Source organism: Malurus melanocephalus, unplaced genomic scaffold (assembly GCF_030028575.1).
Source record: "Malurus melanocephalus ecotype Western Australia unplaced genomic scaffold, MMel_1.1 scaffold_40, whole genome shotgun sequence".
In the NCBI taxonomy this organism is placed as follows: Eukaryota; Metazoa; Chordata; class Aves; order Passeriformes; family Maluridae; genus Malurus; species Malurus melanocephalus.
This window is the reverse complement of record NW_026623272.1, coordinates 2,792,992-2,809,097: the sequence shown is the minus strand read 5'-3', so window position 1 is coordinate 2,809,097 and position 16,106 is coordinate 2,792,992. Positions and strand designations below refer to the sequence as shown.

Sequence of the window (16,106 nt, the reverse complement as noted above, 5' to 3'; positions counted from 1 at the left end):
GCCAGGTGTCCAGAATACTGAGGCTAATGGCACATTAATGCCACACAGAACAGAATGCTGACCAAGGCAAGTGCCACAAAGCCATCTCATTCTCCTGTCACTGAGTGTATGACACTACTGGGCAAGTCTCTATTTCCTTAGAAGCCGTGAAGTTGTTCTCAAAGAGAACAGTGAAAGCTTGTTAATGACAAGTAAATTTAGTAAGTCAGATAAAARCAAAACATAAAAAGCCCAACACAAACCCCACATCAGACCACTGCCCAYCCTCCTGAAAGAACCACATCATGTTCACAAGTCACTACAGGCTACTCCAAGACAATTGGGCTGGCACTAATGCAAGGGGAGCCAAAGGAAAAGCTGCCCAGCTCCAAGGGGTTAACACTACAAATTTTGATAGGACAATCTTGGGAGGCAAGGAAAGGCATCACACCAGGCTGAGGCATTAGGAAAACTCATGTGAAAAGAGTCTGTCCCAAGCTCACTTGTGCTTTGGAGACATTTTCCTGTATGGAAACACAAGTCTCTTCCATACAGAGCTGCTCCTGGCATCACATGAACATCCCAAAYACATATGCACATATGTAGCCAGATGCTCCCACTCATCACTAAATCTCCACAACACAGACTAACAGGAACAAAAGCTAGAGTACGGTTTCTTTTTATTTTAAGATGTCACTATTAACACACATTAGTCAAGCTACCCTAASAAATCCCCTAGATATTTAGGGAATYTAAAACCCTCTAACATTTTATTAGCTCAAGAGACCACCATTAAAAATTGGATTTTAGTGTTTCTGTACTAAAAAGTCTAACAAGCCTGACATTCTGCTTACACCCTGTCAGACTAATGTGCGCTTTAGTGACAGTATCCATTTACAAATCAATAATACATCATACATCATCCCCAGCTTTACTTCTGGAAAGTGCTAAATGGAGTCAATGAACCGTCTATTTACAATTTCAAATTCTAACATATTTACAATAGAAACCAAAAGTATTTAAAACCATTAAATATAGTGTTTAACTCTGCTATATTARTTTACATGAACACAGCTTAACTCTGGCATCATATTTCCAATACTAATATTTCTGCCAGTACTTTAAGATTTTTCTTAAAAAATTGCKATTCCTGGAGGGAAAAAATAAAAGCTTAAAAACCAACCCAAAACCTCCAGGCATTTCAGAGCCCTGAGGAATTACCCACCCTAGACAGTCTTCAGGTAGAAGTACTGTAGTGTTCAAGAGAAACTTCCAAACTCCAGGCAAGCCTTTAAAACCTAATGCATATGTAAAACATTAAGAGTCAGTAATCCATTGAACAGGTTTACTGGAGTCACTGCTACCATTCGGGTTTTACTAATCTGTAGTCAAGAAGGAAACTGCTGCTTTGCTGTTTCTCCCTCCGTTACATTCCCTCCACCCCCAGAAAGTGTTTTGTGCACCAGTGTCCAGGACAGCTAAGTGGGCATCATCTTCTCTTCTTTGCTGAAGGGCTGGACTGAGCCAGGCTTCACCCAGGACAGGCCAGAGACGTGCATGCTTTTGCAGTGTTGATCTTCTGGCTTCTTCTGGGGAAAACAAAGTTCAAGTTACAATTTTTAGACACCCAAACCCTCTCCACTCCCCCTTGCATTCATTTTACCTTTGGCAAATAAAGGCACAAGAGGCTTGCACCATTTCCTGTCCTCAAAGAGGRATAGAAAGGTGGGCATTGGTTTAATTTCTGTGAATGTGTGTGGCATCTCCATAACCACCCTGACAATACCGGAGTTTTAAGGACTTTCGGTACAGCTTCCCTATCCCACCAGAAAGATTCAAAGATACTCCCTTTGCTTGGAGGCCCTGGCCCAGCATCACTGCACTGCTCTTCAACAGATTTCTTAGTTCTACAGAAAGAAGTGTCAGTCCAAACCCTCCCCCAACASTGCACCTGTAGCTCTGCCTGGAGATGCTGGGGTGCTGTGGAGGAACAGTGCACCCCATAASTGGTTGGGAACCCAAGTGAATGTGCCAAAGTAGTAATTAATGCCTTTGATAAACCTGGGAGTTTCCTAATGCTTTCCAAGGATGCTCCTTCCCTTCCCCGAGCATGTATCACAAATGCTTGAACAGTAACTATTAACAGTGCAACAAACATTTTAGACTATTACAATTTAGAAGACAAAAAACCAAAGCTTCCAATTGAAGAAGCRAGATGCAACTTGGAGCATCTGTAGATTAAAAGTAGTTAAAGAGATCAATATATCARATATCTGCTCTAGCTGGCCAAAGCAGCAGAAGAGCTTAAAGGGCTTTTTTAACACCAGGAAGTGTATGACAACTACATCAAACCTGGAATGRTGTGTCAAGCTCTACAAAGCGCTAACTGCATGAGCAGACTGGGTTGTACCATGGAAAATCTTTTGCTTGACAAAGTAAATTAAGGCAGCAAGAAAAGAGAACGTGCACTTCTGCCCCTCCCCATGTTTTGTGCCAAAGGTGGCACTGAGTGACAGACCTGCCRTAACTCGTTGGACAACAGCAAACAAGAGGCATCAGTTAAGCCTGAGCCTGGCAGGGGCACTGCCTCTCCCATGCTGCACACAGGAACACACCTTGGAAAAGCCATGTGCTCAGCAGGGAACTGGGACATCACTGCTCTTCATGGCTACAGCTCCACAATGGCCTAGCTGTTTCCCAAGGAACAGGAATCACAGGCGTAATAAACAAGCATCCARGGCTGGAGAAGATTTGGGAACTTGCTTCTACAGGGAATGTTCTCAACTACACTGACATTTTGGGACAAATCTCCTAAGGCACAGAAGTTGGGCCATTCCTATCAACAAACGACTAGAGCAACAAAGTACCATGGATGCAATAATTACTGAAGATCAGTAATCAGATCATTTTCGCCTAAAAAGAAATCAACAGGTATCTCCAAAGAAAAGGACCAAAGAAAAGTCACTGTTTGCTATCAGTCTGGGATATCATCATACCTTTTCCATTTCAAKCACCTTGGCCTATTATTTCTCTTTGGTTTAAAGGATAAGAAAGAAGGAGGTGAAGAATGAAGAAGAAAGGGAGGAGGAAAAGGTGTCAGAAGTACTTCTTAAGTTTTGTAAGAGCCTCAAGAAGTCAGAATCTGACCAAAATATTTTCCAAATATATTGCATGTTCTAAGTCTCTAATGTGACTCTGGCAGTTGGGAGCACTACCACATTGAGCTCAGGCAGTGTATTGTATTAAGCTCAATTTAAATTAAATCAAGCTTAATCATGCTTCTGATACTATTCATGCCAGGAGACATGCAAGAACATGAGCTACAGCTTGCAGTATGGAAGACAAGTTTGCACTACCAAAAAAGACAACTTTTCATTAAACAAAACACCAGCAATCCACAGCACAGCTTTATCCCATGTCAGTAACTAAAATATTCTGAGTGTATTTCCTTGCCAGTCCAGCTAAAACAGCAGCCACTGTTTCAGAATCCCTTTGTACTGCAAGTGGCCCTTGTCAGGCCACTCAGCACAGACTCTGAATTGCTGKGTGCCAGCTCTTGTCAAGTGCAAAGCAGTAACTAAAAAAAAACAAAACATGAACAGCCCCCATCCCGATGCAYATTCYATTACTCATCAGGTGAAAGTTCCAYGAGCCAACACATTCTTGCTCTGTCAGTTAAAGCACTTTATGATGGAAGGAGCTCTCAGCACCTTTTGGTGAGCTGATGCTGTCTCATTAGAAATCAGCAGCCTTAGAGAAGTGAGCAAAGGACTGTGCTTGTGCTGCTTCAGAMACTTTGCAAGGAGAAGAAAGTGCTGAAGCATTGATTCAGTAATGAAAGATCTCTCAACAGAAGAAAGCAAGCTGGGGACTGTCACGTAATGCAGAAGTGGTAACARCCACAACAAGTGCAGGACAAGCTAACAGGCAGCCAGTGAATCTCTTCTTCCCCCCTTCCAACCATACACAAAACAAATCTGCTGTGTGCCAAGAGTTGTACTAACGAAGCTTTCTGGCTAAGTGACTAATTGCTTAACACACTGAAGTTAGAACAGTGACATAACTGCTTCGTTAGGAGACCACTGCAGTTCCAGCATTCCCGCTGAGCCAAAACAGGGGTGGAAAAAGGTCTCTCTAGTACAGAGACAGAGAATCTTTCTTCCTGTATCAGGCAATAAACCTTTCCTAGAATGAGAATGTGAACTTTGCACATACCTTCTGAGTCAACATCTTCTCTCTAGCTTCATCATGTATAGCTGGATTCCATGGAGAGAAACTATGGAAAAAGTATAGTTAACTCTTATTTGACATTTTTGTAAACTACAGCACAGACAGAGCAGAAAGCAGTGATTTTCCTTTGTTTAGTTAGCTGTATTTTAAGTAAATTGTAAGTGAGTATTCAGTGGTAAAACRTACAGGTAAGAACTAAATTTGTATTATCATGGATCTTTTCAACAATAAATGTTTAGGTTTTCAATTGTTTGTAATACGAACTGGAAATTCAGCATGTGTGACATGAAAAATTACTCATATTCACCATGTGCTGACTGCTCCACCCCCCATGCAGGCAAGCTTTAGAAGGATTTTAAAACTTTGTCCAAAGCTAGTCATGCAAACTGAGTTCAGGAAGSCCAGAATGAAATATTAATTATTGGGCATTTCTGCTTGAGGGAGGTGGGTGTTTCAGGGCATTTTGCTYATTCTGAGGTTTGTTTGATTATTGTTTTTAGATTTTTTTCAAGAAAAAACAGGTCAGTTAGCCTGAGAGAGAAAGGCTGCTTTCAGCAACTACATCGAAACTTGCTTTCAAAAGAGGGACAGGGTGAATTTGCTCACAGTACTCACATGATTGCATAGGGGTCCTCTATTTTGGGCTGATCAAATAAATGGCTACTGCATAGTTTGACACTCTCTACCACTTTACTTTTGAACAACTGAATATCCTTTTCATACCTGCAAGACAGAAGTAAGCAGTTTTAAGTAATTGCAAGGAGCAACAAGCTCGCTCTAGAAGCAGAGACAGACTTGGCAAAGCCTCAAATGGAGTTCCTAATCAACCAAGACTGGAGGCAGAGACCATAAGAGGACAGACAATTCTGCAAACCTCTTGTTTCTGCAAGTCTATGCCAAAACCTTTTTAAAAGGTCATGCCTATACATATGGAAGATACTCACAGCACTGCAGCCTCAGGGTTCAGAGGACTGGTTGTATCAATCTTGTAGAAGACTCTGCGAGCATACATTAGCACTTGCCATATGTGATTATGATTTCGCCTAAAAAGAACAAAACACAATGAAGAATCGAAGAAACTTTTCAAATTACCCATCAGTCTGCCAGCACTAACCTCCATTTTGCAAATGCTCTTTTCACATCCAGTTCACCAGATAAAGGATCCACTAGTGGGTGGAAGACTGGCAGGTCAAAAACCAAGCGCTGCATTAGAAAAAAGAAATCCATTATGATAAATTCAATCCCAATGCCAACACCACTGGGTGAAAGTCAGTCAAATGTTGTTTGCAAATACTAATTAATTGTCACTGTATTAAAAGAAAGCAACTGTGATTTCTACCAGCTGTGAAACTGTAACCTAACACACCTGTGTAACATGCAGAGTCCTGTCCTCTCACAGGCTATCACCAAATCAGGAAACTAATCCAGTTAACTGCACAGGCACTAGTGCCAACACTGGTAATAATATCAGATAAGATCAGATTAAAGGAGTTTTTCTGGTTTAGCTATTTGTGACTGAAAGCTTTTATATACTTGAGCTACAATCAATACTTTTTGTTTACCCTACACACTTTTATGTAAACTTTGCAGTGACACCATGGTGTCCTCAGTTCTGTATAGCTCATTTCCTCACACATTCTTCCAAAATACTTAGTTTCAAGAAGAGGGTTCTAAAGCCCTCTTCTGGCAAAAGAATGYTGGCTGGCTGAGAGATCCCAAAGTCCAGCCTTTAAAAGTCTATTTCCTACTAGTTCTGTTATTTTAAAGATGGTATCTTTACATAAAACTTGACACCAAATGGGCTGCTACCCAACACAGCAGTTGTGTACCCCTGCCCCCAAACCTTCCTCTAAATGAAGTTTGGCCAAAATACTTTGTCTGGAAAGTCAAACTGCCACAAAATACTTTTCTATTTTTATTTATAAATTGGTCTAATAACTTGGAAACTTTTCACTAAAGAGAAAGCAGATGGAAGATAGGTAGTATGGTATTATCTCCTCCCTTTGCTTCACCACATCCTCCTCAAGTTTTTAGTTCTTTGTTTCAATGTAATTTAGAAGAGAATCTAGAAATCTTGCAGTACTATAGCAAGCACAGCACAGGTGTCTGGATTTTACATTCCATTATATCATTAATCCGAATTTTGACACCTCTAAGTGTTTCAGTGTTAACYTCCTGCTGAGAAAGTAGCAAATCAAGAGTTGAGGTAAGGAACTGGTTGATTACTTAACACTCTAATGCATCTGACCTCAGGAAGCTCATTTCACACCAGTCTCAGTAATCAGAGCAATGTAATTCTTCCACAGTGGTTTGCAAATGTTTAAAGACATGGCAAATGAGCCCAGCCAAGTGAACAAAATGAGTTCAAGGAGAAGAGAAGCTAATTGGCATAYCAGCTTTAACAAAAAGCCATACTTACACCACCAGAAAATAAGAAAAAGCCAAGATACAACCACTTACCGGGCAGTCTCCATCGGGGTAATTATCAGGAATATAGACAGTGAACTTAAACACACCATCCTGGTAGAGCCCATGTCTTATGAATATTACACCAAACCACACTGCAAGTAAGAGAGTTTGCTTGAGTAAAAGAATTTTCAAGTGTACATATGTAAGAAAATTTAGAAGTTAAATTTAWACTTACTTAATGCTGATCGGTAGGAGGGCTGTACATAGACACCTGGCAACTTCTGCTTCACAACCAAGGTACTGCAATCAGAGTCAGCATTGAGAGAGTTCYACAACTTCACTGACACAGCAAACCCAGAATGCACCACCCACAGCTCAACAGGGCCTTCTTCCACAAACTCACTCCCAATTCCCAAGGCTGCTTGCAGAAGRTGGTGACAAACAGACTGTAACCACGCTCTTTTACTCCTCCTTTTAGCAYCACTCCACTTAAAGACTTACTAACAGGAAACACTGTTTCTCTTGCTAACACTAAGAGAAGCAGAAATAAGTTCTTCCCCCAGTAGCTGCATTTAACATATATCAGTATGGAAATTTACAATTTTCTACTGAATCCTGAGTTTCAAAGTAAGGAAGAAAAATTAAATTCCCTTAAGTAATTTTGAATACAGATTCACAGTCAATTGTAGTTACYGCTGAAATGTGACCAAACTTCAACCTCAGTTTTAAACAAGTAGTTTTTCAGTTTTAGATGACACTATGCTGCAGGTCAAGCTGAAATCACAATGGCAATGGCCAAAACAAACCAAAAACCAAATTATTAACTTCACAGGCTTTCCAGTTACTTGGCATATGGGTCCACTAAACTGAATTCCACATGCTTGCACAAATAAACAGCACTCTTAAAGAAAAATATTAACACAGTTCTCTGCTTACGGTTTCCCTAGTATCTGCTATTATTTCCTTAATAATTTGCATTATAGAACCAATATATTTATTCAGCAGAAAAGCACCTTCCTTAAATTAAAAAGTTAGGACTAATTTCCTCAGAATGAGATAAATTGAAAGTAAGAACTCTCAAAACAGTTAATAGTTAAATACAAGAACTGAGACTCAGTGTTGCATAAGGACTCCAGGGATTTCATTCCAAAAGGCACTACATACTTGGGAATCCAGTATGTCTATGACAGAGGAAGTCCCTTCAGCTCTGCAGCTCTAACCAGTTATATAACTAGAAAGTTCTAAGGACAGACAGAGATTTTTATGCTCTCACAGCAGCCTACAAATCACCAGATTGGGTCAAATGCAACTCCTCCCTCACAAGTTTCACGTTAAGTATCACTGAATTCTTCCCAACATCCACTTGATCAACTGTATCAGGCAGTGTTCAAGTGTTTCATGTGACAACTGAAGGAAGCTCCCACATCCTAACTCCATTAGATAGCACCAAATATTCATGAGTATCTTCCCACTCGACATCTGCTTGCTTCTATTTTAATATCTGTTGCAAATATTTGGTATTTCTCATCAAAAAGCCATTAGGACAACTGGTCAGAATACCTAAACTCACAATGCGTTTACTTCAAGATTGAGAAACATAGTAATTCAGAGAATGACATCTAAAAATGCCCCTTAAAATCTCATCTCACTTTCTTCTCCCTTTCTGCCTCTAGAGAGCGAGACTGCTGCTCTGAAAAAGAACTTTGCAGGCAATGTTTTACTACCTTCAAGGACTATGGCAGAGASAGCATGCAAGAATTGGTCCCTGCAGGACTTTTTCCCCACTGAAGCATAAACCCAGWGACCTAAAAAAAGATGAAAAAAGGTGAAAACTTACAATTCTGCAAGAAGCGAATACTCCAAATAAAAAGGCCCGTAGGAAGCGTGTGTTCCATTTGTGGACTGGGAGGATGTGGCAGGTGAAGCAGGCTTGGTTATTGGCACAGCATTCTTTGGGATAGAAGGCAACTGTTTCTTTGCAGAGCCTCGCAGCGGACTGGTTCGCAGCTCTCCACTCAAAGTTTTCTCTTCAGCATCAGATCTCTGTCAAATTAAAGGAGAACCACGAGATCACAGACCATATTTCAGAAACATTTAACATATCAACATAGTTTAACACATATTTAAACCCAACTATGCTAATTACAAGTTAAGCCAATGAAACATATCTTGGGTTTTGGTCTTCTGTTGCTTGGGGGAGGGCATGGGGGGCACCCCTTTGCATTTTGCTTTTAAATAGACTTTTGACAATTAAACCAAACCTACAAGTACAAAAGAATTCAATGCTAGATAGGAAATCTGCAGATTAGGACAAATGCTTAAGGAGGCTTACATTTATTTAGAAMCTGAAACCAGACAGTATACAACATCAGCTTACAAGTCAATCTATTTCTAGCACACAGTGCATCAAGATAAATCATTYCTACTGACAAGCATCCTTACACTGTACACTTCAAAGACTCTTTGAAAGTAGTGTAGTAAAATTGAGATGAAAAAACAAAGTTTCATGTATTTCACTTTCTGCCTGTGCTTAAGACGACAACATTCCACTTGGAACTGATACTATAGTTCTCTCCTACAGTRAAAGTATCACCATTTGCCAGGGGTATCAAGTTTAAATAGTTTTACTACAGGAGCCTTCTTATGCCTTTGGTGTTTATTCTTAGAAGAAAAAAAACCAAAAAACACTTCAAACAAACACTGTACTACAAACAGACCCAAAATCATTCTATAGATTATCAAGACAAATCTGCAGGATACAGACTTGTGCTTAGGCTACACGTGGAGACTWAAAGGCAGGATTTAAGCTATAATGTATTGAAGTGCCCAAGACCTGGACTAGTAACAATACCTTTGGATCAACAAAGTTMCATAATTTGTCCTGGTACTGAACACCTGAGAAGTGGTTAACCCTAGAACTCCCATGCTTTTGTTACTGCTACAAACTCAAGTTGGACTATGCACTATGGAGGCACAGTTTTGTCAAAGCTCACTGCATGTGCAATACCTGGCTAAGCTCAATATAAGACACTAAAATGTCCTAAGAAAAAAGTGTTTCAACCACTTGAACAAAGTTTCACATTTCCTATTTAAAGATACTTRAGATAAGAAAAGTCAACAAATTCTGGAGCAGACTATCCACAAGCACATTCCASTGAACACAGCTCAAAGCTAGTTTACACTTTTACTGAAGGTGATCACAACCCTCGGGATAAATACACAGTAAAACACTATTTGCTGATCACCTGATGTTTTTTTTCCAGCACTGCKGCCACCCCTCCCAAGCATGACAACWCTTTCTGGCATCCATTCATTAAATACCTTGCGCACAGAACCTGTAGACATGCTCCAGAAAGGGTTCATAACGTGTACTCCAAATAAAGAGCTGCAACTTTYCTGTGTCTTCAGAGTGTCCTCAGGCCCTTCGGATTTATACCCTAAAAGTACACAGAATGAACGTGTTATAACAGATAAACAGGTCTCAATATATAAACAGGATTCGAATCTAATTCTCCAGTCAGCATTATATTTCTGTAATTTCAGAAGAAAACTTCATGTAGTTAAGATGAGAATGATTAAAAAAGCCWAAGCTCTGTCCTATGTTCTAGAAGTATAACTTATGTCTGTTTTTGCACATGAATCTCTGCTTTCTTTCTGCTAGAAAGAGACTCTACATTCTGCAATGAACTCCATGTTCATTTTGCCAATGAGAATAAAATAAAGGATCATCTCTTGGCTCAGCACAGGTAAGGTAGATCCTCTACACATGCAAATACTAAAAATAAACACCTCACCATTTCAGGGCAGCACTATASAGAATTATGACCCTGCTAAATGCTGTCCCTCACAGACAATGTTGACTTTGCACATTTCTGAAGTGTTCCAGTTTGAGAAATTCTGTCATTCCCAGAGACAGAGATGATCCCTTCATTGAGYTTGCATCATGTACATGTCATTTTGTTTTCATCTGCATTGGAACATCACCAGGAATAGACAAAGCCATAGAACACAGAAGTTTCTCTGTAGCTTATTTAATGGTTTCATTATGAGCACTAAGGCCTAGTGGTCTTTAGATCAGCAGCTCAATAACAAGGACTTCAGCAGTATTTGGAGTTTCAGTGTCATCTATTGTGTATGTCCTTKCTTTCCTCTCTCTTTTTTTTCTTTTTTTTAAAGTCTTGCTACTGTTGGTGCAAGAATTCTGATCTATAGCACCTCGTGTCTGGCACAGCCTATTGCCTCCACTCTTTTTTCCTCTCCAGTTTTCCTGCTTTCCTTCCTCATATCACCCTCCCATTTTTGGCTCCATAACTAAGCATTTGAGGCGCTTCACTCAATCTCTTTAAAAGAAAGGTGTACAACATTGTTAAAGGAAATTATTGGAATGTGAGATARACACCCATTGGCATAGGCTTCTGCTGTGGTCAATACTCCATTTTTAYTACAGTAAGGAAGGCAGTTCACCCTTGGCTTGAGTAGTTTATAGAGAAAATAAAAACATTATGACCAAAACCTTCCTAATACTAAATAAATGCCAAACTTGTTTAACAAAAATAAAATAAATAAACAAAAACACAAAAAAACCCAGATAATTTAGCCAAAAAAATCTAGGAATGCTAAATATTTAAAAGAAACATTAATATCAAATCACAGCCTTGTAGGTTATGCAACAGCCAATCATCAAAAAAAAATACAAGCACCTTTCAGAAAAGTGATGAAAAATTTAATTTCCCCACCAAAATCATCTCAAACATTCCAATATACAACAGGTTTCTCCAGGTACTTTTCCTCTTCAGCAGCCAGTCTCACATCATTCTGAGCCACAGAAGACAGAAAGTCAAAGTGCAGCTACTGCCCTGTGAGAGCAGGGAAAAGATGTTTTCACTTTTCCTTATCTCTGTCTGGAAAGCAGAGTTCTGCCAGAGGGCTGTGCCACAGGCCTCTTCCATCAAACCAGCCAGACTAAGTAATACAGGAAGACGCTGCACTAGGAAGGTACAAGACATTTCCTCGGGAAACTCYGGTATAACTCGAGGGTGGAAGAACTGACTCACAAAGAGCACCTGAATGCTCGGGCTCTGACAAGAGAGAAAAGTGCTGGAAGTTGAGGTACAGGTTGGAAGACAATTAGCTGGAACCAGGAGTCATTATGGGATTGGGGCTGGAGTATTTTGTTTGTTTTGGGTTGCTGTTTTTTTTATGACTAGGTAATAAAGCTGCACTATCCTGGAACCAGAGATAGGAGAACAGGAGAGCAGGACAAATAATGACATATGAAGGTTAAAAAACAGCCCAACCAATTCCCAGAGAAACAGGCAGATTTTTAGAAACTTGGTAACTGATGTTAGATACAGTTCAGTCACCTGATCTACMTTTCGAAAAGCAGTGTTGCATCTCAGCACACTTCCAGCTTTACTGAATGGTCTTTCATTAACAAGATGCCTACTTACAGGCTATTAAGAGCGAATAAAACATTATTTTAGAGCTAGTTAAGCTAAAGAATAGCTTCCAGAGGTTCTCTTGCACACACATCTTTTATCCAATTGTTTGCTAGTAGTATGTCTTAAATTTACTGTTAAATTGACTCCAGACTCATACACCTGCTAAAATACTGTTTACAGTGGAGAACTCAGAACTTCAGAGTACCAGCTTCTCAGAGGAGGACCATTTAAGAAGGCTTTCAAGGTGTTTTAAGAGTTTATTTTAATCACCGTCACTTCTAGCTACGCAATGTGGAAGTGGAGAATTATAGCTCTAAAGGAAACTTACCCACAACTGCTTATGCTCTCTAGTACCTTCACCTTGCAATTTACTACCCATCACTAATCACAAAAAAGATTAAAACCAGCATTAAAAATAACCAAGTAACAGCAAWTTTAAAGTAGACTGCCTGTCCTACTTCTTGCTGTCTGCAGCAGACAAAGGAGACCCAAGTGCTGATGTCATTAAGTRGAATTTCTAGGCAGTTTAGGCATTCACTCTTACACAGGCTCAGTCACTACCACAATTCACCCATCTTACAGTGTTCTAACTACTGAAACCATCAGCTTCCCAAAATAACCCAATACACTCTCCTCATTTTRTGGAAAGAGAATAAAAACATYCAACAGCATTGCTCTCTTGCTCCTTTCACACTGTCAACATTCACAGTAACCCATCCAGAAAGATATGATAGTGTGCCACGCAGTAGTACATTGTTCTAATTTCTCCTACTTTAAGAACAGCAAGTAACAGCAGCCCTCCTAAGCTGTCCTCCTCCCACASGCTTTTTACCTTCTCTAGTGCTTTCCTTCCAGTAAACCAGCAATTWAAAAAAGGAAGAACACAAACTTGTAAAGAAACATTACTTCAAATACTGGTTCTGGGAAAGGCCTTTTAACTTCTGCACAGTACCACATTGGGACCAAAAGCCACCTGGTGTCAGGCATAACTTCACGTCCACATTCTCCAGGTATGCAAYACACGCCAACAGTCAGAGCAAGTGTAAAGTCATCTGATACTTCATCAGCACTCTAAAAAACTTAAAAAATCTAAAGTTATCACTAGTAAAACCTTAACRTTTAAGTACTTTGCTTTTGCACATTTTCCTTCTCTACATTAGGTATTCTCATTAAAAAATGTCTCATTTTACCCACTGTTGCAGTATGTGTCATAATTTTGTCCTCTCATCAACAGAGTCATTTGATCAAACACAACACTAAAGCAATGTGAAAAAATCCTTATCTGCCTCGAACAAACATTTTCTGGAGACGTCAACAAATCAAAGGGAACCATTTCTACACCAGAGAACAAACCGAGCTTCAGAGGAGAACCACAGAACAGGGCATGCAGAACACACAGTATTTATTACGTGCTTGTCCAGCAACTGTAGCTGTCAGTTTACACTGGAACTTATTTCTCCTCAGCACAGCCAATCCTGACCTCCTTTGGACCCAAGGCCCTCACTCGCCCACACCTTAATCTGCCGGACAATCCAGGAGCCGCTGGTGGCGGTGAACAGGAACACTGACCAGTTAAGCCTGTTCGCCAACTCTTCCTCCACAGGCCGTTTACACGTTCCATACCAACACCTGCTGCTACGAGCTCACTTCTCTAGGAAACTGCRGTCTACGCCAAAGAGATCTGCTCTTAAATACAGCAACCTAAGGGACACAGGGGATGGCTGGCCGAGTCCCACAGCACAGGGCATTCCAGAGGGAGCTGCCAGTCGGGGAGGCACGGGAGGTTAACAACAGTCCTGCGGAGCCCGAGCGGTCCCCGCGGTGCTTCCCGCCGAGGCCGTGCCGGGCACCGCAGCGCGACGCCGATCGCAGGGCGGGGAGCGACGGACGGAGGGACGATCGGGGACCGCTGGGCCGAGCCCCGCTGGCARCAGCCCCGCGCCCAGAGCTGCCCAAACCCGCTGTGCCCCTCGCACCCCGCGCGGGGCAGCGCTGTCCGGGCGGCGGCCGCAGCCCCAACGGGCCCAACGGGCCGCGCCCGCCCAAGCCCTGCCGGTGACAGGTGCCGGTCCCGCGAGCGCAGACCCCCCCGCCGCCCCTCAGGAACAGAACAGCTCCGCCGCCCTCCCGTGCCACRGGGACGGTACCCCCGCGCCCACCGCCTCCGTTCCGCCCGGGAGGAACAGCCCGGGCAGGGCCGGGCGCTACGGCCCCTCTCGCTCACCAACCGAGGCTCCGCCGCTCCCCCGCGCGGCCCAGGCCCCGCCACCACCGCCGCCGCTGCCGCCGCTCCCGCTACCCCCGGCACAGCCCCATTTACCGCCCGCCCCTCGGGCCGCACATCCGGGCCGCCCCCCGCGGCCAATCGCTGCCCGCCGGTGCCGGTGCCGCCCCGCAGGGCGGGCGGAGCGGCCGCAGCCGCCACTCACAGCTCGGGACGGGCCGTGAGGCGCCAGAGCCGCCCCGCTGCCGTCACCGCCTGGCTGCTCTGGGCCCCGCCCCGCGCCAGGGGATTGGCTCGAGGGCCTGTCCGTCTCGCAGCTGGCGGGCCAATGGGAACACGCGAGGCACCTGTCACTCTSTGAGCTGGCTGACAGCGCCGGGGGCGGAGCTCCGGGAAATGAGCAGCTGTGATTGGCTGGCGGGGCGCGTGGGGCGGCACTCCATTGGGCGGCGGGCACGAGCGGGGCTGGCGGGAGCGGTACCGGGCTGTGTGGCAGAGCCCGGGGCGGGGCGGGGAACGGGGGGCTGAGGCGATGGGAGCCGCGGCGGCCGTGGGGACGGCTAACCGCACCGGACAGCGAGGGACAGCGGGACAGCGACCTGCAGCTCGGTCAACACCGTGTTTGTGTGTGTGTGTGTGTGCCAGAGGCACTCAGCCCCTCCAAAATTTTGCAGCTAACGCTGCTTGTATGAGCCAAGAAATCCAACCTCCTTCTGGCGGTGACGTAATCAGTTATGGACTTTCGTCCCTCTCGCAGGCTTCTACAAATGGACATTTAAAAACATTTCAATTGRTCGTGTCCCCTTTCCCCTCCCCCAGAATCACAGGACGGGTGAGGTTGGAAGGGACCACAGTGGGATCATCTGGTCCAATGTCCCTGCTCCAGCAGGAYCATCCCAGWGCACAGGGCACAGGATTGTGTCCAGACTGCTCTGGAATATCCCCAGTGAGGGAGACTCCACACCCTCTGGRCAATCTGTTCAGTGCTYGGTCACTGCACAGGAAAGAAATWCTTYCTCATGTTCAGGTGGAACTTCCTGGGCATCGGTTCCTGCCCGTTCCTCATGTCCCATGGCTGGGCAGCACCGAGCAGAGCCTGGGCCRTGCTCTGAGCCCTCCCTGCAGACACTGACAGACAATAATGTCTCCTCTCAGCCATTTCTTGAGGCTGAACAGCCCTGGCCCCCCTCAGCCTTTCCCTGTTCAGGTCCATTGATGATCTTTGCTGGATGGACCTGCTCCAGGAGCTCCATGACTCTCTTGTCCTGAGRAGCCCAGAACTGGACACAGCATTCCAGACTGGCCTCCTCAGGGCTGAGTAGAGGGCAGGATCACCTCCCTGACCTGCTAGCAATGCTCTTCCTAATGCACCACAGGATCTTCCTGGCCTTAGTGGCCACAACAGTACACTTGCTGGCACACTTTATAACCTCCTTTTTGTGTTAATAATATCAGCTTCTGATACTATTGCTGAGCAGGTACATACACATACACAATGCAAATTTCTATTAAATACACATATACACAAATATACATATAGAAACTACCCTAAAATGTGCTGCAGAGAAGGAGAAAAATAAGAACAAACCTCAGGAGGTTTTATTTGCAATTAGACCATTTCTGAGCCCAGTAGAACAATTACAAAAATGCTATGCCAAAACTGAAGTAATTTGTCAAGGTTTGGAAGATGACAACAAAATCCATGCTATCTCAAGTATGGCAGAGAGAATTACAGAGAATTTTAAAAATCAATGCACATAGGGTGGATTTATTTTTGTTCCTAAGCCATGAGCAAAAATACCATGCTGAGGTTATCACTTTGT

At 43.2% G+C, this 16,106-nt stretch overlaps 1 protein-coding gene across 3 annotated transcripts; it reads right to left on the bottom strand.

Moving 5' to 3' along the window:
- Nucleotides 1-642: 642 nt before the first annotated feature.
- On the bottom strand, nt 643-14,363 carry AKTIP (AKT interacting protein). Of its 3 annotated transcripts, none has more exons than XM_057364632.1 (10): nt 14,284-14,363; nt 9,940-10,055; nt 8,456-8,661; nt 6,854-6,918; nt 6,670-6,770; nt 5,324-5,412; nt 5,154-5,252; nt 4,825-4,932; nt 4,195-4,255; nt 643-1,568 (listed from the first exon to the last, which is right to left on the bottom strand). In XM_057364632.1, exons 2-10 carry the CDS (start codon nt 9,979-9,981, stop codon nt 1,458-1,460), a joined length of 882 nt encoding a protein of 293 aa, XP_057220615.1. In that variant the 5' UTR covers nt 9,982-10,055; nt 14,284-14,363; the 3' UTR covers nt 643-1,457. The 3 variants fall into 3 exon arrangements, with proteins under 3 accessions (XP_057220615.1, XP_057220616.1, XP_057220614.1); XM_057364633.1 differs by having other exon boundaries at nt 14,288-14,354; XM_057364631.1 differs by lacking the exon at nt 14,284-14,363 and having other exon boundaries at nt 643-1,565.
- Between the last annotated feature and the right edge of the window lie 1,743 nt (nt 14,364-16,106).

Coding starts and splice junctions, on each gene's coding strand:
- AKTIP (XM_057364632.1), bottom strand. CDS start 9,981: ATGAACCCTTTCTGGAGCATGTCTACAGGTTCTGTGCGCAAG. Junction 5,413..6,669: donor ACCCCGATGGAGACTGCCCG/GTAAGTGGTTGT, acceptor TTTCTAATGCAG/CGCTTGGTTTTTGACCTGCC. Junction 1,569..4,194: donor AGAAGATGTTGACTCAGAAG/GTATGTGCAAAG, acceptor TGTTTTCCCCAG/AAGAAGCCAGAAGATCAACA.